The following is a 25331-nucleotide window of genomic DNA, read 5'->3' as shown; positions in this document are numbered from 1 at the left end:
AAAGACTATTCAAATACATAAATAAATAATTGCATTGTGATTTTTGGATGGCACCCAACCCTTTCCATGGGTGAAAAAAACAAGGCATCAGTTTTTCAGTTGTTATTCCATCTGTATGATCCTTTGCCACGTAGTTCTATGTATTCACATGAAAAATGTGTGGCAGACCTCACAAAACAGCTATACTTTCTGGGGCAGACTGAGATACTGTTTTTTTTTTAGAAGCAACATTTCTGCATTGTTAAGAAACATCTATGATCATTCTTAAGCTATCAATCATTTAACTGGAACATTCCATTGGTACATATGATTTTTGTATTGTAGTCAACCATTTAAACTTGTGTGTACGCCACAGTGCTCTGTGCTGCGAGTGGAGAGTAAAACCTGCTGACAAAACACTACCTTTTTTAATACATTTTTGTGGATGGTTTGAAACATATTTTGGTTAGTTCTTTTGCCGCTGTAGTGTCTGATAACAGTTGTGTAACTGAGTGAATTGTCAGTAACAGCTGGTAAAGCACTTGTAAAATCAAATTGTTTTCAGAGCATAAGATCATTTGGAAAGGTTTGTATTTCCAGAATCACTTCTATCACTTCTGTAAAGAGTTTACTGCAATATTGCTGGACACAATATCCAAGTTACTGTTTTTTTGCATTTTCTCAAAGTCCAAATCCATCTCATGCATAGCAAGTCAGACTCTAGAAGTTCACATTTATAACTTACATTGCAGCTGCTGTTGCTTCTCTCAGTTCCTGCAAAGGATCTGTTTCCGTAAGTCCACTGTAACTATCTGTTCTGCTGGGGCAAAAATAGCAGGTTCTTAGTATGTCACATCAGATCACTTAAGTGATTACATAAAAGATACTGAGAAAAAAAAATCTGTAAAAGAAAATCTTTAATTATTAGTTTGTTAAGCAGATGGGTGTGCTGAACAAAACTGGACCATTTTCACACATGACCTATAATAAAACAAACTACAGATGCAGAAAATACAAGATGCATTTTACATATATCATACAGAATACATAAAGCAAAGAAATAAAAGTACAAAATTGTCTAAATGAGCATGCACAATGTAGACAAAGGACAAAGAACCCATACTGCAAAAGTTAAAGAAAAAAATGTGTTAAAGTTAAGTCTGCTGCATCAACACTGCCAAGTTTGCAAAAGATTTCCAGATCTTTTGTAGCACTCTTCCCTCACAGCTTTCATATTTACACAGGAATACTGTCTGATCCTAGAGATTCTCCTGTTCATTGCTTACACATCACTGTTTTTACTTCATCTCTTTCTGTCTTAGTTATTAATTATCAAGTCTCATCTTCTACTTTTCTTGGCATGACCTAGTCTTCCATAAATATTTGCATTTATGACTGTTGCTGGTTTTGCAATTTCCTTTACTTCATACAAGTTTTGATAACATTTCCAAAATATCTCTAATATTGCTAAAATATTTCTGGTTAGTTTTCTTGTCATAGGCTCTGTACATTTATCTACACCTCTTTCTACTTTCTGTTGCTTAAGGTGTTGTGCTAAATGTTTATGCACTCAGGGTATCAAAAAATTAGTGCCTAAATACTTGTTTCTTTCCTTTTGTTCTTTGCAGTTGTTCCTCCTATTATGGGAGATTCTTCTTCTTGTGCAATACTTTAACCTTTATCAAAATCTGTTAATAAGCCCTCACTTTTTTCTCGTAACTTTCTCTCTCTTATTTCAACTCTATTTTAAACTCCATTTTCATTTTATTCTATTCACCAACTAATTCTGTCTGAAGTAATTTCTATCTTCTCCAATAACTCTTGAATCATAACCACTGTCCACTCCTTAAATTCCTTCATCAGGTGCTCCAGTTTCCTCCCACATCTGAAGACATGCAGTAGGTGCACTGGATGCTCTAAACTGGCCACAGGTGAGAGTGTATGGTGTGGAAGAACTAACCCGGCAGGGCTAGCAACCCAGAGGTGCAAACCTTGGCTCTAGATGATTATTACAGTTTAAATGACACCCGACCCCATGTGCAAAAATGGGAAAAGGGGTTGTGAATGGATGGATTACCTTGCAACTTTATCTTCCTTTTTAGTTGTGCATGAATTGATAGATACTAGATAGATACTCATTTTTCAATTAAATACACATGCTACTGTGAAATATAATTTCTATCCAGTTTAGTTCAGGTGTTATATCTTGGAATATAATATGAATTATATCTCAGTTCCTGCTGTTCAATTCAAGTCTCCTATACCAGATATTATCATATACGTCTTCAGAATTCTACCCTTTTTTGTCTTCTGTGTCATTCTGATACATCCTCACTACTGCAAATCAAGTTCTACTCCCCACACGCAAATATCATCCCTGGCTGAAAGCATGTTATTTATCTCAAAATTTTCCTCTGTTCCACAACAGTGCTTTCAATTGGAATATAAATGCATGCCAACATATTACTGCTCTCATGCCAAAACCTATTGCTACAAATGTAACATTATTGTCCTTTTTCCCCTCTTCTTTCACTGTTGGGTCCCCCTCACAATCAGTATTATTACTCCTCTTTTTCATCTGTCCCCAATATTCTTCTGAATGCTCATCCTGAATTCCTTTTTTGTCAAACAGACATGCTCATTTCTATTTAAATTCATCTCTTGTAAGATTTCTGTTTGCATACTGCACTTCTTAAGTTAATTCAAAGATCTGTCTTCACCTAAGACCATTTACATTCCATGTTAATATTGACAAACATCAATTTTCGTAAAAAGCAAAAACTCAAAAAATATTACAAACAATAGTGATTTTGAATATGTTTCTATCTTGCAGCTTACACACGCACACAATAATGACTGAAAAATGATACTGCATGTAGTTGATTCTTTTCATCTCTATTTGAACCCATGTCACATCTTCCCTGTTTTTTCAATTCAGTGAAAACACTCAACAAAACAAAAAACTAAATATATTTTCAAAATAGCTAAAACTAACTAAATAAATAAAACTTTTAATTCACAGTGAACACAAAAAGCTAACCTTGCTCTCCAAAAAGGAAGGCGACCCTTCAAAAAGAAGCAGTTGCTCTACATCAAAAGCTGTAACAACAGATATCACCTATTCTAAATGTAAGTTTTAGCCTTAAGGAAAAATACATTGGCTACCTTTACGTACATAAATTAAATTGTATACTGTTAAATTTAATGCATTAAAGTACTAAGGGTGCTGGAAGGGGTGCAACTTCTTGTAAAATTCATTTCCCACAGTTTCAGATTTTATTTCTTACTTTACTTTTTTTCAGTTTTTAATGAACTACTTACTAGTATCACTTCAGCATATTGCACTTAGAACACGCTGCTTCACTGAACTGCTTACCAATATTCCTTAACTCATCAACCCCTATGAGGTGTGGAATGTTACACCTCTAGCAGTCTATACACACATCTTGCATTCCAGAGCATTTTCTGAAAAATAAACTTAAAAGGGAAAAGATAAATAAATGTAAATATTTTGTGAATAAAGGTATCAAAACTGTACAAATAGCAATGCTATTGGTAAGAAGTGTTCTTTCCAGTGATAGACATTGCTTTCATAAATACTCTAACATATTACAACACATACAAATTCAAAATTATATGTTTTGCTAAACTTTCACAAGCAAATTGTCGCAAACTGTGCAACCTAGACATATATTGTTAGAACATTTTTTTGTTAATCAGACATAAGCTTCCACATGAAAACAAGAAATTCTTCTATTGGTGCATGTTTACTGAGATATTTACAGAAATATGAACACATATACTTACTTGTATAATTAGCAAAATAAATGACACTGAAAAAAACTCGCAAGATATTCAACTTGCAATACAAATATCAAAGACTCTTTTCTTTAGCTACTATAAGGTTTCACCTGATGTCATAGGACATTTTGTAAGCCACTTGGTTTTGAAGTAGTCAGTATATAAGGAAACATTTTTTATTTTTATAACTACTGACTAACAATATCTCACGTATAGTGTGATATGAATGGACATTGATAATGAAGTTGACAGTCTCTTACCATGGCATAATCCAACATACCCCTCTACAACATGTAAGCCTCTCACTTATGAAAATATGAATAATAAAATGACAAACAGTAATCAATTTCTCTACTACAAGATATTGCAGATTAACAATCTTAGTGGCATTTTGTTAGTAAATGTTTAAACTTTCATTATCTGATAAGTAACTTGGTTAAAGAAGCCAGACCCAAAAAAAGGTCTGGATGCCATAAGGAGCTGTAGGTGCAAACTCAAAGTATACAAAAAAAGCACTATAGGCTTGAATGAATTAAAAGCTATTTACATTATACCTTGCAGATTTCAGTCAGAACACAGTGTTCATACCTATTGCAATTAACAGCCTGCAGCTACAGGCTGTCTGCCTTCAGCTAAAAACAGGTGTTAATGGAAAAAAATAAGTTACTTAGGAAATCCAAGAAAGAATGATCATTCTTCATGCTTCAAGTCTTTTTTTGCTTAAAAAGCCTTGCATACAGCTTTAAATAAGAAAATCGGTCTAGACATCCACCCTAAATAAACATGAAAATTATGTTTTAATTATCTCTATATTTTTCAATACACATTTACATCTCCCCAGCAGTTTAAGATCACAAAATTATATTACCTTAGATATACTGGCAGTTTCCTGTCTACCTGTTAAAAAGACAGGAATCCAAGGAATGAAAAACAGAAATTATTAAAGCGTTATTAGGGAAGACAGAAATTTCTTCAGAAAAGAGCACTAGTGAGTGGGTTAAAATGAAAATGGATTTAAAAATAGGGTAGAACTAAAACAGAGACAAATATGGTTAAGAAGGAATAGGAGTAAATTAGAGGACTAACAGATGTTAAAGGCTTGCAGACAAGGGGAATCTCAAAGAACAAGAGGAGCAACTGCAGAGTGCTAAAGAGAAAGAAAGAAAAAGAAAAAGGGTGTTTGCCTCACAGACACAAGGCTTACAATGGCCCACAGGGATAGCTAACCTAGTATTTAGCTATGAACCTATCACTGAGTACAATGTCCCCTTTGGTATGTACCTAACCAGGCATATCTAACAACTGGAATGTCCACAGAGGTTCCTCACTAAAAGAATACAGGGCATAACTAATATCTCCTATGCAATCCACCTCAAGGCCCTATGCCTGTATTCAGTATCCTACAGGCTTTTGAGGGGAAATCTATGCCTGGCATACAGGGCATTGTCAGACCCCACTCTGATGGACCTCCTGCATATCCACAAAACAAACAGTGCCAGAATTACCCGTTCTAAAGACTTAAACCTTGCCTGTGATATAAATAGGACCTGCTGGAGAGATAGGTATGTATTCCAGAGACTAGCCCATCTAAAGACCCGGCTCCGCATCCATGTGAAGCAGAGTTCCTCCCTAATCCAATTCAAGTGCAACTTGGACAATTGGATGTGAAACTGGAAATTCATCCCTGGTTTGGCACCTATGTCTCTGATGTAAACAGGCAACCTGTAAATGGATCATCTCCCAGGCCCATGGTTACACTTATCAAGGATATCAGAACTAGTCAGAAATTTGGGATGCATGGCTAGGCTTAAAAAGGCCTTTGCGGTCATTAGCTTAGTAAACACCTGTGAACCTATAACCTATGAAAAAATAAGGATGTATTTGAATAACATGCAAGAGTTTAGAAAGATTACTCTTAAGCAGATATTTTTTGATAACTCCAGAGCATAAAAACTTTTAACACAATGACATAGGCAGCTTATGAAAACAGAAATAATGAAATATCTTATACAGATATTTCTAAAATTTTATGAAAATTTGTATAAATAACTGGAATGTAGAAAAGTACAGTTTTGTACCTACCATAAATGTAGATGTTCGAAGATCCACATTGCTGCAGTCCTTACATATGGGTAGTCCGCTGTCCTCGGTCGGCCCGAATACCAAAGTATTAGGCTGACGTCGGTCAAGGCGCTTAAAACTGACATCAGGACGTCAGGGTACAAAAGCGCATGACCGACGTCATATCCTCAGTCTTTTCTTGCCCCAGATGTCAGAAGGCCCTAACAAGAAAGGCCAAAGCCAAAAAACAGCAAAAAATAACCAACCACCCCTGCACTAACCATATTTACAATATGTACAACCCAAACCACACCACCACCTCTAACTACAGAGGGGAAGGAGGGAGGGTAAATTGGACTGCAGCAATGTGGATCTTCGAACATCTACATTTATGGTAGGTACAAAACTGTACTATGTTCTTCATCTCACATTGCTGCAGTCCTTACATATGGGTAGAATCCCAAAGCAGAGGTAAGGGAGGATGGCAAAACTATAAAGCATTAGGGGCTGCCAAAATGCCCTGTAAAATTGCAGTGGCAAATCCAGCCCTAGATTTAGAGTAAAGTGGAAGGTGGTAATGCTTAGAGAAAGTATGCACTGAACTCCAAGTAGCTGCTTCCAAAATATCTTTAGTAGCCACCCCCCTTAAAAAAGCTGTACAAGTGGCAGTAGCCCTAGTGGAATGAGGCCTAATCCCAGCTGGAATCTCCTTACCATGATGGGAATAACAGAAAGCAATACAAAAACCAATCCACTTAGAAATAGTTTGTTTTGAAACAGGTTTGCCCTGAGAACCCAAAGCAAAAGAAACAAACAACTGCTGAGACTGTCTGAACCCTTTAGTTCTGCTCAAATAATATCGCAACTGTCTGTGTATATCCAAAGTGTGCAAAATCCTCTCCCCTTTATTTTGGGGGTGTGCATAAAAAGTAGGCAAATGAATAGTTTGGTTTAAAGCCACACTAGAAACCACTTTAGGCATAAAAGAAGGGTTAGTACGCAAAGACACCCTATCCTTGTGGAAAATTAAGAAAGGCTCAACCGCCATAAGGGCCTGTAATTCAGAAACCCTTCTCACAGAGGTAATGGCCAACAAAAAAGCAGTCTTCCATGATAAATATTTCAACTCTGCAGTTGCTGCAGGCTCAAAAGGTTGTAGAGTGAGTTTCTCCAACACAAAATTGAGATCCCAAGCAGGAGTAGGAGCTCTACGTGGGGGTCTTATATTCTTTGCCCCTCTAAGGAATTGCTTAAACAAAGGATGAGAAAATAATGGTGGGTCACAGTCATAGTGAGCAGAAATCGCTGCAGCATGAACCTTTATAGAGGAGAAGGACAAACCTTTGTCCAATAAATCAGTAAGGTATTGAAGAGCAACACTTAAATTAGGTTTAGAAACATCAAAGTCTTTTGCTGTACTCCAAAATAAAAATCTCCTCCATTTATCAGCGTAAACTTTCCTTGTACTAGGCCTTCTGGCCTCCAAAATAACATTCAAAACTTGTTGTGGAAGCTGAGAGCCTCCAGGGTTTAAAACAGAATATGCCAGGCCGTTAGATGTAGAGAGTGAAGTTTGACATTGAGTAAGTGACTGTTCTCCTGAGACAGCAGGTGAGGAATCGAAGGCAAAGGCCATGGAGGCTCCCATACCAGACTTCTCAGTAATGGGTACCAGTGCTGTCGAGGCCAATCCGGAGCTATTAAAATCATGTTTGGCTTGTCCTGTCTGACCTTCAGGAGTACCTTTGGGAGGAGAGGCAGAGGTGGAAAGGCATACACGTGAAGATTGCTCCAATTGAATGAGAGAGCATCCACTTTCCAAGCTGTGGGATGAAACCTTTTGTGCAAAACTTTGGCAGCTGGTAATTTAGTGGAGAAGCGAACAGATCTATGTCTGGAGTTCCCCATAACACTGTCAATTTCTGAAATACATGAGGATCCAATTTCCACTCGTGGGGATCCATAATTTGTCTGCTCAACACATCTGCTAAGGAGTTCTGTGTTCCTGGCAGAAACCTTGCCTGAAGATTTAGCTGTAAACTGAGAGCAGTCTCCCACAAAATCATTGCTTGTCTGCATAGAGGATATGAATGCGTCCCCCCTTGCTTGTTGAAGTACCACATGACAGTTGTGTTGTCTGTTTGAATCAACACCTGCCCTGGAAGAAGTAAATCCTTGAAAGCTATCAATGCAAATTGGACTGCTAACATCTCCTTCAAGTTGATATGTAAATGTTGAAGTCTGGCAGGCCACGTGTCTTGTACCCATTTTCCATTTAGATGAGCTCCCCAAGCTTTGTCTGAGGCATCTGTCGTTAAAATCTGACTCGCCTCTGGTCGGGTCACAGAGAGTCCCTTGTTTAGGTGACATTCCTGAGCCCACCACAAACATTCCTTTTGAATGCAAGGTATTATCTGAATGACAGTGTCCAAATCTTGCCAGTGCTGCGTCCATACATTTTTGAGATACCATTGTAGCTTCCTCATATGCAGTTTGGCATTGGGTAGTACCAGAATACAAGATGCCATGAACCCCAAGGCTTGAAGGACTGTCCTTGCAGTCAGCCTGGACTGACGAGACAATTGGTGGAAGTAAAGAGAAAGATTCTTTTGTTTGTCCGGGGTCAAAAGGCCATCTGGGATGCTGTATTCAGTCTCACACCCAGAAAGCACATGTCCTGAGAGGGTACTAGACTGGACTTTATTTCGTTCACAGAATACCCCAGGCATCTTAACACTGCCATCACATACTGTAAATGATGAAGAAGTTCGTCCTTTCCTTGGGCCAGAATCAGGCAATCGTCCAAATAAGGATAGATTTGTATTCCTCTTAGCCTGAAGAAAGCTACCACTGGAGCCAGAACCTTCGTGAACACTCTGGGCGCAGTAGATAAGCCAAAGGGCAATGCAGAGAACTGATAATGACAAGTCCCAGCCCGAAAACGCAGATACTTCCTGCAACTGAGCCTGATAGGAACATGAAGGTAAGCCTCCTTGAGATCCAGAGTCACCATCCAGTGATCTTTGCCCAGCAGAGGTAAAAGCTGTTGTAACGTCAACATTTTGAACTTGGGAATATCCAGATATGTGTTGAGGATAGATAAATCCAAAATTGGTCTCCACGTGTTCCCTTTCTTTGGTACTAGAAACAGGCGAGAATAAAATCCTAGGCCCACTTCTGGCAGAGGGACCGGTTGTATGGCCCCTATTTGAAGTAGTAGAGAAATTTGTTTGTGAGCCTCTAGTCTTTGCTGAGGAGGAACGTCTGGCATGCCTTTGAAGGGAGGCAAGGTATGGAAATAAAACTTGTAACCTTGGTGTATGATATCCAATACCCATTTGTCGTGGGTAATCAAAATCCAATTTTCCTTGAAGAGTGCCAACCTTCCTCCCAAAGGTGCTGCCAGGCAAGAAGGATCTGGCAGCTGAAAAAGAAGGTCATTGGGCCTGTTTACGAAAGGACTGGCCCCTGCCCTCACCGAAGATTGTGCAGGTGAACTCCCTGTTCTAGGTCTGAAAGAACTCTGAGCTCTGCCCCTACCACGTCTAGATCTACCCCTAGACTGAGAATCATAAGAAGGATACGTCCACCCCTTAGCAGGCCAATTCCTACTAAACTCGGAGGCTGAACTTGCAAAAAATCTTTAACAGCCTGCATAGACTTAGCCTTGTCTTCCATTTTCTTCAAAACTGACTCCACAGGTGAACCAAACAACACATCAGACTGCAAAGGAGCATCCAAAATCCTTGTCTTAACATGGTCAGATAAATTCTGATCCTTCAGCCAGGCGTGCCTGCGAAGAACTGAACCAGTGGCAGCCACCCTAGACGAGGCCTGCACAGCATCAAAACCACATTGTAATGAATGCTTACCCACCTGTTCAGAGATATGCACCAAATCTTGTAATTCTTTACACTCAATGCCTTCCGCCAGAGCATCCACCTTAGACTTCAATTGAGAAAGAAGAAAGTTTTGATATTTCAACATATGAAACTGGCAATTCAAAGCCCTCATAGCTAAGGTAGAAGATGTATAGACCTTCTTTCCCCATCTATCCAAAGCTCTGGCCTCTTTATCTAGAGGAACCGGATTTTTTACAACAGAGGCCTTGACCCCCTTAGGTCCCTGACTAATAGTTTCTGGGTCCGCCCTAGGACTCTTATAAAGATATTTATGAGCCTCAGGCACCCTGTAATACCTATCCGGTTTAACAGGCGCAGGAGGCAGAGAATCAGGATTAAGGGAAGCCTCTGAAAACACATCTTCCACAACATCCAGAACAGGGGGTATAGCCAAAGGCCTATGTTGGGGTAAAAGCAAAAATTCCCTAAGCCTTTTCCGAGAATCAGAGAAGTCCTGACCTTCCCACTTAAAATGTTCCCTCATAGAATGAAGTGTCTCTGAAAAAATAAAATCCTCTGGAGGAGAAGCAGAAGGAGTGGAATCATCTGCATCAGAATCAGAATAAGGAGAGTACTCCTGCAAGTCTTCAGTCGAAGACTCTGAAACATCCGAAGCCTGCTCAAAACTTCCCAACTCTGGCTCCACCCTAGGCCTCTTATCAGGAGGGGGCAAAGAACCTCTAATCAGAGTAATCAAATCTTCTGCCATTTTAAGCATGTGCTTCTTAGGCACAGACCCTGCTGAACTAGGAGTGACACCAACAGAAGCTAAACCTGGCCTGCCTCTGGGAGAAGCCTTGGAAACAGAAGGAGAGGGCCTAACCACCCTAGGAAGGGAGGGGAGTACAGTAACCTGAGAAGCCCCTTCAGCCTGACCTGCCTCTAGAGAGGCCACATCCTGCAAAATCAAAGTCTCCCCCTGAGACTCCAGAGAAGTCTCCGTCGGAACCACCGGTTCCACTGAAGCCTCTAAAGAACCGGCGTCCGGAACGGACGACTCATCTTGCCTGGGTTTAACTGTTTTGTCTTTGCGCTTCTTCGTAGAAGCGGGCGCCGGAGAGTCCGACGGCATATTATAATTGCACCGCTTACCGAAGACCAGCCTAGCACAATCTAACCTTCGCTTAATAGTGCGCTTATTGAACCTAGCACAAAAGTGACACCCAACAACATTGTGCTCAGGCCCCAAACAAGGAATGCACAAAGAATGATAATCCCTATGCGGTATCTGTTTCCCACAAGAAATACAGTTATTCACTTTTTCTGACATCCGGTAATACACTGAGGCAAGAAAAAACCAAAATATTCCCCAACGGGGTACTTAGCCAACTTGGATTCGGTCTGAAACTCCGAACTCGAAAAATTTCAGAACGCCGAACGGCACTTGCAACGCTGCTTCTGCATCAGACCATGCGGCAAAAAAGACTGAGGATATGACGTCGGTCATGCGCTTTTGTACCCTGACATCCTGATGTCAGTTTTAAGCGCCTTGACCGACGTCAGCCTAATACTTTGGTATTCGGGCCGACCGAGGACAGCGGACTACCCATATGTAAGGACTGCAGCAATGTGAGATGAAGAACATCCATGAAGAGTACAACTGGAAATATTTATGGAAGACTTAATTATGTCAATGTTACATGAAAAGGAGGCTCAACAAATAATAGTTGAGAAAGAAGGAGATGAGATAAAAATGCTAAAGTATAATCCAACTGTGGGGAAATTTCCCGAAAGAGATGGTATTCTTGTCAAAGTTTGGAAATTAGAAGGGAAAAAAGTTATAAACAGCTGGAAGATTTTGTTTAATAGTACTTAAAAAGGAGGGAAGCACCAGCATCTTACAAGAAAGTTGCAGTGGCTGTATTACTCAAAGAAGGTATACACCCATTAGGCCCAGCTTAAAAGAGACCCATTTGTTATTTATTTATTTTTATTTCCAGTTTGATCACCGGTGAAGTCCGCTGGGCCCAGACAGGCCGTTTTCAGTGGAGGCCCAGGGAGAAAAGCTCCATGAAACAGATTACAGTAAAGATAGCAGTCCAATAAAAACAAAAGTACAAGTACAAATACATATCAAATAATACAAAGCGCGAGCAATATTGCCTATAGTGGAAAAATATCATGCAGATACATTTTAACAAATTCACACAGTTAAAATCAAAAGACAAAAGCTATTTACAGAGTGTGAGAGATCATATGGGAATTGGCTATAGAAGGTTATAGCCCACTATAAGGTGCTTAGGAACTCAGGAGGATACCCTCACAGGGGCTTTTGTTAAACAGTTCTAGGTAGGGAGAATGCAGCTACATTTCCATTTAAAGGAGAGGTAGGTGTAAAGCTGAGTTTTGAAGTTGTTTGTGTTTGACATTATCCTTAGTGTGGAAGGGAGAGAGTTCCATTTCTTACCTAAGGAGGAGAGGAGAAGTTGTCCAGCAGGACGTTTAGGTTTGTGGACAGTAATTAAGTTTTGGTGTTCAGATCTGATAGTTCTATTTGGGGTGTATGGGGGAAGGATGTTAGTTAGAGAGGGGCATTTGATTGGATCAAAGACTAGTCTATGTGCTGTAGTAAGCTGGAGGGAAGGGAATTCCAGGTAATTTGTGAATTCTAACCAGTTGAGGGAATGGAGGTTGACACAGTGATGTGTGGAAAGTTTGGCTTTGGTGGCAAATTTAGAAATGTTGTTATAACAGCTTTCAAGTTTGGAAGTGATGGAAGAGGACAGGTTAGTTAATAGCAGTCGAGGTGCCATACAGAAGGGAGGGAAGGAGGTAAGAGGAGGCCAGATTATGCCTGATAGAAGTAGAGAGGAAGTGGTTGTTCCTGTATAGCATGGCTAGTTTTTGGTGGGTTTTCTTTATATTTTGCTGAATATGGACGTCGAACTTGAGGTGTTCGTCTATAATTACACTGAGTAGTTTGGCAAAGGGAGCAACTTTGACTGAGAGTTGCTTTGGCTAAAGACTTGGAAGGAATTTTTATCAAAAGAGAAAGATTTTGAGGGTGTGAATAGTAGCATTTTAGATTTGTTAGCATTGAGAGAAAGGTGATTTTGGCGCACCCAGATCTCAGTACTTGAGACGGCAGTCTGAGTTTTAGATAGGAGTTCAGGGAGGTTAGAGGCAGAGCAGACAAGTGTAGAGTCAGCTGCATACTGTATGAGTTTGGCATTAGGAATAGCAAAGTGAAAGTTATTGATAAAGATATTAAACAGAATTGGTCCGAGGATGGACCCCTGTGGTACTCCAGTAGGGGTGGGTAAGAAAGGTGAGATGCTTTTTTTCCATTTCACAGCCTGAGATTTATCTGACAGCTTGAGAACCAGGAAAGAGTGTTTTGGGGGAGATTTAGGTTTGAGAGGTGACTTAGAGAACCAGGAAAGAGTGTTTTGGGGGAGATTTAGGTTTGACAGGTGACTTAGAAGGTGCTTATGGGAAACAGTATTGAATGCTTTAGAGAGATCTAGGAGCACTGTGGATATTAAAGTTCCCAGAATCTTGGGCTTGATTGACAGTTTCTAAGAATGACAGTAGAGCTTTATGGTGCTATATCCTGGTTGGAAGCCATGTTGCATAGGGGTAAGAAGTTGTTTTTTTGTCAGAAAAAGCATAAGTTGGAGGTGGATGCATTTTTCTAGGATTTTGGAGAATGGAGAGAGAACAGCTATAGGGCAAAAGTTTGAAATGTTGGTGTTTTTGCCTCCCTTGTGGAGAGGAAGAATAAAGACGAAGCACCAAGGTTTAGGGACATAGGCTTCCTTTATCTATCTATTAATTAGGATACTAATTGGGAGAGCTATACCATTAGCAGCAGACTTGAGAAAGGAAGAGAGGATGTTGTCAGGTGTATTGGAGCAGTGTTTAAATTTTGGATAGAAGTCTTTTTATGTAGTTAGTGGAGACAGGTTTAAGCTGAAACATAGGGGGAAATTATTTAGGGACTTAGATGAGGTGGAATGTAGGAGAGATGTGTAGTTGTTGGAAAAAGTTTTTGTTAGGTCGGATATTGACTCTATAAAGAAAGAGTTGAATAGTGAGGCTAATTCGAGGTCAGATTTTCTTGGGTCGAGACGGGGGTTATTTCTGGAGCCTGGGTTAAGGAGCGAGTGTATGGAGTTACAAAACAGCCTAGGGTTTTGGGGGTGGGAGCTTAGTGTAGTAGGATTTTTTTTTTGTCTTTGAAGATTTGTTTTTTTGCAAAGTTACGGAGCTGTGCATATTGGAGAAGGGTTTCGGGAAGTTTATTCTTTTGGTAAAGCTTCCAGGATTTGTCTCTCTGATGCATAATTTGCTTTGTTTCTTTGGTTAGCCAAAGGGCTGTTATAGTTTTTATTCTTTTTTTCCTTGGTGGAGCTAGGGAATTTAGAGCATCTCTAGGAGAGAGTTGGTGACTTTATGGACCTTATTCTTAGTTTTAATTTTTTTTTTTTTTGAGGGGGAATTTTACAAGCAAAACACAGGTGTAGCCATGGGGGCAGCCTGTGCACCCTTATTTGCCAAGACTGTGATGTTGTGGTGGGAATTGATCTTTTTATTTCTTCACCCACTGAACAAGTACTGTAAAGCATATTATCAATTTTTGGATGATCTTTAGATTATCTGGGAAGGTACATTTGACCAGTTTGTGGTATTTTATAAGTCCATGCAAACAAGTACTACTTTTCTGTCTTTTACTTACCACCACGATTATTAAAACATTGCATATTTAGAATGTGAGTTGTGCAAGGGGATAGCCAGCAGGTTTTCAACCTCAGTATACAGAAAACCCATCTATTGCAATTCTTTTCTGTTTTACACTAGCTGTCAACCCATGCACCAAAAAAGAGGCATTGTTAAGAGCCAACTTATTTGGGTGTCAAGATTGACCTCTGAGGACAACACTTGTTTGTCGGAGTTCAACAAAGTTACAGGGATGTTTGTTGAGAGGGGCTACCCCAATAACCTCCTGGTGCAAGTAAGTCAGGAGATTTGGCTTGGAAGACTAACTAAAAATTTGCAATGATTATTTTGCATGGACTTGAGGGTGTTAGAGAGTGTAAAGACACAACTCCACTCAACCTACAGACTAACATGGTCATAAAATACACTCTTGACGTTAAACAAATAGAGAAAATTATTAGAAGAAACTGGTGTATTTTTTGAATGTGATAAGGCTACTAAGGCATTGTTTGACAAAAGTGTTAGTTTCACTTATAGAAACAAATCTAATATGAAAATGTTACTTGAAAAATCTGGTAGTAAGAACAAAGGCGTGCCAGTTACCAGAAGGTTTGGGTCATGTCACTTTTGTCCTTATATAAACACCAATTATACTGGTTTCTTAAGGGGAATGTTGGGACAAACTGATGTTACCAATGTCTGTACTTGCAAGACATCTAGAGTTACATATATGGCTTCCTGTGAGGCATGTTCAGCCTTCTATATAGGCAAAGCTAGAAATGCCTTTTCCAAGCGTATTTACCAGCACCTGTACAGTATTCAGAAAGGTGACTGTAAAAGTGTACTTGCAAGACACTCCTTGACCTCTTGAGGGATTTACAAAATGTTACCTTTTTTGTATTAGAACAAGTGTAGACATCTATTTATTGTGGTTACTGGGAAAACAGGCCTCTGCACAGAGAAATGTATTGGCAACTGAAACGTGATGCTTCAAACTTTCCAGGACTTAATGACAGTGTTTCGGTTATTAGTGAATTAAGAAGGAGAGCTTCTGTTGTTTAAGCTTTAGATACACTTCTTTAAGGTATTAATTGAAGTTTGTCTTTTATTGGTTGATGCTTGTGGGGGGTGGGGGAGGTTCACTAACTTGCTTCTTAGCTTGGTTCTTTACAGTTCTGAAGAAGTTTGGATAAGATGAAAGCGTTAACTGTGGAGTTAATGCTATTTACATTAAAGAGTACTTTGGTTCTGGCTGTCTAACTGGTGATTTTTTGGTTTCTTTTGGATTTTTACCTACTGGCCCTGGTTTTGGTCTGGGTTTTACTTTGGTTAATATGAATTGGCTCAGCAATATCCATATTAATGGGGACATGATAAAATGAAGTACTTAGGAGCATGGACTTAAAATTATTTTGGTGTGGCAGCTAAGGATATGTGGGAAGAGACTAAACAAAAGAAAATACAACTGAATAATAATGTAAATAATATAAAAAAGGTAGATACCAGCCAAAGTGGGTCCACCCACACTTTCCTTCCTTCCTCCCAGAAGAAGCTAACATGCAAAAGCATTGGTTTTAACTCCGAGTATGGGAAAAGATACCTAATATGTTCTGTTTCAAGCAGGGTATCTATAGCTGGAGTATCCCAAGAGATTCTATTCACAGGTTTCGATAAGGTCATGATAATATGTTCACTGCATGGTTTAAACTATCTGAGGATTGTAATAATGTGACACTCCTGTAATGAACACACAAACCTTTCTAATTAACACAAGACATTAAACCAGTAGTGTACCAATGACAACTGAAATTAGTTCAATTAACTAAGCCACTACTACACAGTAAAGAAGGGCAAATCACGGAATATTAGGTAAGCAATACAGCCAGATGAATCAGAATGATAGGCTACTTGATGAAATAACATTTTGGACCTAACTGAAAAATGTACCAGTTAGCAACACCCACCGGAGGGGACGAATCAATAAAGGCAATGCCCCATCCCAACCCCCACCCTGGTGGTTGGCTGTCTAACTGGCCACACCCCCTTAACAATATAAAAGTAAGCACAGTGCAGTAGGCTTAATCACTCAGAACAATGCTTGGAGGAAGTCGTGATTGAATTCTGTAACCTGCAAGGACTGAACAATAAAGGATCACTGTTGGACTCAAACTGTCTCCAGAAACCTTCCTTTACCAGGAAACACCTTGAATGCCAGCTTGTATACTCTATTTGTACCAAATGTTACGTTAGTGGGTGTAAGTCTTACAGTATTTTAACTTTTTAAACTCTTACTCCACAGGACAGAACTAGTCCTTCTAAGGACTACCAAGGTCCTTATTAGGACCCACTGAGATTTCACCACTAAACCCAGCAACAACCCACAAGGGGGCACAGAAGTCCTTGTAAGGACTAACTGGCAAAAGGGAAAGAACCACCAACACCACCCACACCTAACAGGGGATAAAAAGGTACCTAAAATAAACAACTAGAGATCAGAATTGGACAAAGAGATCTGAACAGTAAAAATAGTCCTTGTGAGGACTAAAAGGACCCTTTTAAGGACCACCATCTGAACAGTAAAAATAGTCCTTTTGAGGACTAAAAGGGCCCTTTTAAGGACCACCATCTGAACAGTAAAAATAGTCCTTTTGAGGACTAAAAGGGCCCTTTTAATGACCCCCCCACTCCCCAAAGGGTCTTCTCAGAGCCACAACAGCCCTCTTCAGGGCTAAAGACAGCCCTCCTCAGGGCTAATAAAGCCCTCTTCAGGGTTACAAACAGCCCTCTACAGGGCTAAATCAGGCCAACTCAAAACTAACAACAGTCCTCCTCAGGACTACACAGGACCACCTCTACAAAGAACAGCTAGACACCCGAATCCTTTTTAGGACTTAGATGTGGACCTCTGGGAGAAAAAAATGATTCCAGTTTAGAGTGTTCTTCCCTCTTGAGTTTATACCCACCCTACGGAGTGGGCTACACTCAAATAGTAGATGGATACCACCCACCTCGTTTTCCTTTGAACAACTGAAAAATTGGAAGCTCTGTTATATGGATATGGATAGTAAGGACCACAAACAGTTAAAATTTTAACTACATTCCTTTTAGTCTTATCATTATTTTTATCAAACAGAGCTGAACTTGTAGATAGCAATTAATAAAGAGCTGAAGGATTTTATCTGGGAGGGGAAGATGGCAAGCATCAAGTTGGATAAACTGATTCTTCCAAAAGAACAAGGCAGACTGGGATTACCCAATTTGAAATGGTGTTTCCGAGCTACAGTTAAGGCTCCTACACATAGCACAAGCAGAAAGCTATAATTCAAAGTGGAAAGGGATGATGATGAAATCGGGGGGGGGGGGGGCTCAAGAAACAAGGAGCGACTGGGACTTTGGATGCAGATCTTTAAGGAGAATAACAAAAATCATACAGAATAATACAATCATAAAGTAGCAGAATGTATTCTAAAAACTAAGCCAACACAGGACTGGAGTAAGGAGATTCTGCTGACAGGGATGACTGCAATTAGGGAAACAGACAATAGGCAAGAGAGGGCTGCAACTTATTGCAGAAAACTGGCAAAAGGACCAAGGTATTGGAAGCAAATAATTAGAGAGGGAAAGGTAATAGAATGGGAAGAGGCCAAGAATTTATTTGGACTGTAGGCTAGAGATTGCCTTTCCTATCAAGGACTGATATCAAAGTATAGGTGAAGAGAAAGAAATAAGGGGGCCCAAATGAAAGACCAGCACTTGTAGAGTTTCTAGCAGAATCAATAATTAGGTAGAGCATACAAAATAATGCATGATAACTACAAGAATCAACCAGAGGAGGTTAGAAAGGATTGGGAGGAGAGATTAGATAAGCAAATCACAGAGAAACAATGGGGGAAATATATGTATGTCTCGCAAATAAGCAACAAAATCTAGAGGATTTATGATTTTTGCTTGAAAATGCTTACATAGGTATTTTTATACCCTCCAAGTAGACCCTAGAGAATTTTTCCTCAGGTAGGCAGCAAATGTTGGAGGTGTGATGGTGACGTAAGATGTAATTGGGAACATATTTTCTGGAAGTGTAATGAGTTGGCAGACTTTAAAGATTCACTGCAGACTACTCTATCATCAGAGATACTGGTTCAGCAAACTGATGTATCTAGGGAAATTTTTTTTCTGAGCTATGATACAGAATCGGAATTGCCTAGCCATAGAAAGGCCTTGCTGAGTCTAATTATAGTGGCTGTCAAAAAAGCAATTACTAGAAAGTGGAAATCAAAGTCTAAACCAACTTTACAAGTAGTGCACACAGGAACAGAGATAAAACAACTGGAATTGGGACCTTTAGAAAAGGGTAGGAGCAAATTGCATAGAAAAATGGGAATTGTGGGAACAATACATACAGGGGAAGAATGAGATTTAAAGGAAGGTAGGATTTGAATGAGCTATGTAATGTCTGAGTGACAATGATTGGGTAGATTATAAGTGATGTATAATGTTTGCAACTAAAATTATGCCAATATGGTTTGTGATGTATAATGCTTGCAACTAAGATTTTGTCAATATGGTTTGTTTTCATTTATATAACTGTATGATCGCCTATACCATTTAATAAAAAAGTTTCTTGTTTAAAAAAAAAATACCAAAAACATGAAAAAAAAAATAAGAACCTCAATGTTTCATAGGCCTAGATTTTAAAAATGAAATGAATATTCAATGATTCATTAATACCTGGAAAAACACACAGTAGTCAGAATCATCCGCCAATGAATCTCTCTTTTCTCTAGCAGGATTTCCAGAGAGGAAGAAGAAAGCACTTAATGAAATTACAGAATTTTAGGGGGTGACAGTGGTTTGGTGTAACTTTTTTGATGTTGGACATCTACACATTTCCAAGTATGAGTAACAGTCCTTATTTGGCTGTTCCACATTCAGGAAGAATTCATGGTTCCACTGTCATTATAACAGCATTAGTATAAACATAGCATATGCTGCATTTCTCAGTGCTTGTCTGGAATAAACAGAAAAACACTGCATCAAAGGCCACATGAGCATCAGATAGCTATTTAAAAGAAAACAATTATATAGTGTACTCTCTAAGATTTTAAGAAATGCGTATTCTTGGTTGTGGAAAAATGTACCTTTTGATAACGGGACATGTTCTGTCTTGCATGCATACAATTTCTTACAAATGCACAAGGCTGCATAAACAGCATCCTTGGTTTGACAATTTCCATGCTTTATTTTTTGTAACAGACTTATCAGATTATGTTAATAGATGAACAAGTGCTGCAACCATAACAGGGAAAAGTTATCTGATTTTTAAGCACTTTTTTAAATTAAATAGCTGCTTTATCATGCATTCACATCCTCATGCATGACGACCACATTCATCCTCTTACAGCTGTTCCAAACTTTTAAAAATGCAAAACATCTTTATCCTCTTACAGCTGGTCCAAACCTTTAAAAACTTCAAAATATCTCTATAATTTCGATGCTGTTAAGCTATACAGTAGACCAATGTTAGTGCTTACATCCATTTATGTTACAGTACTATACATACCTATTCCATCCTAAAGTCCATGAGCATAATGAATAGTGAAAAAGGGCAACTACTCGGGTAAGGGTTGAAGAAGAAGGAAAAATGGAATATTAAGTGAATTTATCATCTTTTTTACCCTTTAAGCTTCTTTTTGGGCCTCTTCTTATCAATCTTTTGTTGTTTCTTATTAAGTTTTTTAATCTCTTGTCACTTCTACCCATTTTCATCCATTTCCTCCTTAGAAGTTTACCCTACCCTCTGGTAACACTTTTTCTTGTTCCATTATATCGCTTTTTCTTGTTCCATTAATTATTCATTAATCCTATTACTTCTTCGACTGCTAGTTACTGCCCTGTCTTCCATTTTTTTATGTCTTTCTCTGCCACTAACAATACCAGGGCTACCAAAGTTTTTATATGTTCCTGAGCATGCAAATGTTTTACCCAACTTTTATAAAAATCCCCTTACTAAAACTGCCATTTAGGCTGAAGCGGCCATTTAGATTCCAGTATCTGATCTGTTCAAAACCTTTCTTATTTACTACACTCCCAAAATATGTGTTTCTCGTGTCAACTTCTGGAAAATAATTAAGTCTGTGTGGTACAAAAAACATTACTGCAGACATTTCTACCCAAATATTCTGAACATCCTTGACTTACTATACTTCTTTGGGGCAATGGAGGCATTACTCCATCCAGCCTCTAAGCTCTTGTCCATCTCAAAATCATTTTCTACTTAGTTTTCCCCTTTACTATCCAACAATGCTTTATACAGCCAAATTATTATTTTTTCTCTCCTGACATCATAAATCTGGATTACTGCTGGCATTTCTAATTTTCTTCTTTTTACCTCTTCATCATATTTTCAAATATTCTAAGCAATCCTCTTTACTGCAACTGTTCTCTTTTTTTTTCACCCATGAATTGTTTTAACTCATTCACTCCAATGGAGCTCAGGAAGTTTGCACTGTAACTTCCAATGGGCGGAGCCTAAGTCTTCTGACAGAATCAAATTATATACTCACATTTCAAACAAATGCTCACATATCTGGAACCACAGGGACCATGAAAGAAGTGTAAACGGCAAACCCTACTATTTTTATAGTGGTAGTATTCTTTAGGTTCTAGGTTTTAAACTGAATGTTATAAGTCACAGTAAACACAATAACTATTATGTCTGTAATATTTTGTAATCAACTTACAATATCTCAGCAACCACTCAAGATACACACATACTATCAGCAGCATTTTATTCATCTAGTTGAGAGCTTTCATATGAGGTTATGAAGTTCTGTCTGTGTTACTTGATTGTTGAGATATTTAGAAAAATGTGAAATTACATCTATATAAATTAATACCATAAAAACAACAGTTAATATCTCTTCACTTGCACTAGACAGAGGTCAAATATTGATGCAGCTGAGTTTGCCATTGTGTAAGCTTTAAGATGAAATCTTTTAAAACCTTGCATATAGTGTGGTTTTGTAATTATTATTCTGCATGACTGAGTGATTAGAATGGTGTGTGATATGGGGAGCTGCTGAAAGGACCACTAGGAAAATAGCATCCACTGCAGGATCCGCATATGAAAACACGCTAGGGGGAGTAAAGTGATTGCTGCTGCCATGAGACCAAGTGTTTTTAGTACAAATCTGGCTTGGACTCTGCTCTCCTGTAATAGGATCTGAACATGGTTGCGAATGTCTGAAACTCTTTGTGTAGGTAGTTTTGCTGAGAGCTCCACTGTGTTTAAAATGGCGCCTATGAAGGTAATAGACTGACAAGGCGACAATGCAGACTTTTCGAAATTTATAGAGATACCTAGAGCGTTGCACTTTTGTACAGCGTAATCTCTGGATTGGAGTAGTTGGTGCCTGGTGGTGGCAGTAAGGAGCCAGTCATCTAAATATGGAAACACCTGGAATCCTTGTAGTCACAGGTGAGCCACAACCACTGCCATGCATTTGGTAAACACCCTGGGGGCTGTGGTGAGGCCAAAGGGCAGGGCTCTGAACTGGTAGTGACTGGCTCCCAGCCAGAAGCGGAGAAACCTTCTGGAGCGCCTGTTCATCTTGATATGATAGTACGCATCCTGAAGGTCTATAGAGCACATCCAATTGTCCTGACCCAGAAAGGGTAGGATGGACTGTAGCGTGACCATCCGGAACTTCATTCTTTGAACCAACTTGTTCAGCCTGCTGAGATCCAAAATAGGTCTCCAGTCCCCTGTCTTTTTTGGTACCAAAAAGTACTTGGAGTAGATTCCGGATCCTTGTTGGTCTGCTTGGACTGGCTGGATGGCCCTTTTTCTTAGCAGCTTTGAAATTTCTAGTGCTGCTTGATCTCTCAGACCGGATGGAACGTCTGGAAGGGGCCCTTTTGGCTGATGTGGGGTGTGAATAAAGGGAATTCTGTAACCCTCGGATATGATCGACCGTACCCATTTGTCTTGCGTGAGGGAATGCCAGGCTTCTGGGTACAGTGATAGTCTTCCCCCGACTGCCCCCGAAGGTGGACAGTCGGGCAGCTCCTCAGGTTTGTCTAAGAAAGATTCTCTGCTACCCCGATTTTGCGGACCCCCCTGCCCCTAGGGCGACGTCTGTTATTGTTCCCTCCTCTGCCTCTGGAGGGAAGCTCGCCATGTGCGTCAGACAGTACTCCCTGGGGTTTCCAGAACCACATTTTTCCACCCTTTTGACCCTTAGGGTATGGTCTAGAAGGAGTGGAAAAACGGACTCCCATGGCAGAGACAGTCTTGCCTTCCTGCTCACACCTGGTCAATGTATCCTTCACTTGAGGTCCAAACAAGGCAGAACTGTCAAAGGGTGTGTTAGTGAAGGACACCTTGAAGGGGTCTGCAAAGTTGCAAAGCCACATCCAGGTGTGTCTGCAGCCCTACTCGCTCCACCGGTGGCATAGGAAATGAGCCGCATGGAGGAGTTTACAATAGAGTTCAGGGTCCCCAGCTGGGAGTTGATCTTTTCCTGAGACCCCGCAGCTGATGGGTCCTGTAAGGTGTCACCTAGTTCTTTGAGAAGGTCTCTCTGGAGACGGGTGAAATGGCACAAATAATTCAGCGAACACATGGCAAAGGTCACTGAAGAAAACATCTGCTTGCCGTACCTATCCATAGTCCTAGATTCCTTATTAGGAAGATGGACAGGAACTGAAGGGTCAGCCAACTCCTTCTTAGTGGCCGCCGTCACCACCATGGCATCAACGGGGATGCCCTTAGTGAGAAACTGCTTGTCCAAAGGGGCTGTAATGAATTTTGTGGGCCTCTGGGGAGTTGGTTCCATAGTATCCGGAGCCATCCATGCCTTCCGAGCCACCACCTCCAAGAGTGGGTCGAAGGGCGGGGACACCCAGGAGGTGGAAGGGCGAGAACCGAACACATCCAGGTACACCAACTCATCCTCGGAAGGGTTGAGGGCAGACCAGTTCCCCCTCTGTTTAAGGATTTCTAGGATGTCAGAAAATGAGACATCCTCAGAGGGGGACCTTGAGGACCCTTTTGAATCATCCAGGTCGGGGTCAGATGTCACTGACTCTGGGGAGTCCACATGCTTCCTCTTGCATGTCTTCGTCCGAGGGGGCTCCCCCTCAGGATCAGGGGAGGCCTCAGAAGAGGAGGATACACCCAATGGGGTGACCTGGAGCGTTGGTTCTCCATGCTTGGGTTTGGGAGGGTAGGCAGAGGTCGAAGCAAGCACCATGGAAGGAGGGGCCAATGGGGCTGACCGTGGCGCCGGTATAGGAGCCAGCACGCTCCTCATGACCTCAAAGGTGCCCCTATCAGGCAGAGAAGAGGGACCCAGCTCCGAAGAGATGAGAGCTCCTCCCGGCACTGAGAGGGATGGCTCAGAGGCCGATGTTGGGGCCAAACTCACCTGCAGCGATGCTCCGAGAGGGAGAACAGGGTCGGACAAGGGTCCGATGCCACTCGCTCCCTCGGAACCGATGAGGGAGTCCCGGCGCCCGGATCCCTCCAAGGACGGAGCCAATGAAGGGACTGGAGCCGACGAAGGAACCGATAAGGGTGGAATCATTCCGACGCCCCCACGGTACCAACACCGACGGCCTCCGGCTCCGAGCTCGAAGGAATAGTCGGAGGAGGAACTGGAGCAGGCACTGGGGAAGCCGCTGTCTGTTGAGACGGGCTATGCAATAACTGGGTGAGCGCCTACGACTTCAAAAGCCTACCGACTACCCTCTCGAGGTCGTGGTCCGAAAGCCTGGAAGATCTAGAGGAGTGAGACCTATGGCTCCGCTCCGACAGCAAAAGGGACTTCGGAGCCAACCTGACCGACTCCAATGAAGGAGATCGGGAATGCTTTCGCTTGGAGATGGCTCCGACACCAAGGTCGAGCCGACTGAGGCCTCGATGTATCGGTTCCGGCTGGAACGGACGAGGCAGAAGAAGGTCCGCTCGGCGCTGGCTCTGGACATGGAGCAGACGGTTTGGCGGGCTTAGAAGGTTTTCCTGACAGAGGCTTGGTAGGAGAACCTTCGGTCTTTAATAAGCCCCTTAGGATGAGCTTATTTCTGCGTTCCTGTAGGACTCTCGGGCTAAAAGCATGACAGATGGAACAAGCGTCCTACAGGCGCAGGGGGCCCAAACAATACACACAAGAAGTGTGACCGTCTGTCAGAGACATCTTCTGACAGCACGAGTCACACTTCTTGAATCCCGATATCTTGGTATCCTTAGACATGATACCACAGGAACGGGACAAAAAAGTCTAGACAAGTATACCAGACGCAACAAACACACACACAACACTTGAAAAGACACTCTCAAAGAAAACTTAAGTTTACTACGTTTCTACTGGCGAGTCTCCTGAACTTTTTGTTATGCATACACCTAAATATACTAGTCAGTACTGCTCCCACACATTCAGGAAATCAAGCATTAAACTGTGAGTAGGTGCACAGTTTATAAAGATAACTTTTGTTTTATTGTCATTGATCTTATACTCTGATATCATAATCAGTTGTAATAATTCAAATAATCTTGGTGTATCACTGTCTAGATTAGTTCAAAATAAAATCACATCATCTGGCAGCATTGCCAATTTCTGTTCTGCACTATGCCCTACCCATCCTCTCACTTCACCTTGTCTTAGCCTATGCATCGAGGACTCCAACTACAGCGCAATTAACAAAAGGGATAGTGGGCACACCTATCTCATTTCTCTCCCTATTCCAAATGTTGTTGACAGCTTTCCATTTACTTTTATACTTGCTTTAGAATTCTTGTAAATTTTCTGAATCACTGAAATAAGGTCCCTTGGGGAAAAAACATCTTGTCCATTATTTCCCATACATGCTTCCCATGCACCTTACTGAAAGATTTCTCAGCATCTAATGCCATTAATACCAAAACTTTCC

The 25331-nt window shown here is 40.7% G+C and overlaps 1 protein-coding gene across 2 annotated transcripts in view; it reads right to left on the bottom strand.

Annotated features, from left to right (window-relative positions):
- The window catches only part of HPS5 (HPS5 biogenesis of lysosomal organelles complex 2 subunit 2), a 1422788-nt gene that overhangs the window by 435451 nt on the left and 962006 nt on the right, over window positions 1–25331 (bottom strand). Inside the window, exon 15 of one of the 2 annotated variants that reach the window (XM_044059074.1) lies at window positions 725–799. In XM_044059074.1, the coding sequence (XP_043915009.1) occupies window positions 725–799 (75 nt within the window). The remainder of the gene's footprint in view (window positions 1–724; window positions 800–25331) is intronic. The other variant, XM_044059075.1, reaches the window with a different exon arrangement.

The sequence above is a fragment of the Protopterus annectens genome, chromosome 17.part0 (assembly GCF_019279795.1).
Source record: "Protopterus annectens isolate FY-2018-M chromosome 17.part0, PAN1.0, whole genome shotgun sequence".
In the NCBI taxonomy this organism is placed as follows: Eukaryota; Metazoa; Chordata; order Ceratodontiformes; family Protopteridae; genus Protopterus; species Protopterus annectens.
The sequence above is the reverse complement of the archived record's forward strand: the minus strand, read 5'-3'. Positions and strand labels throughout refer to the sequence as shown.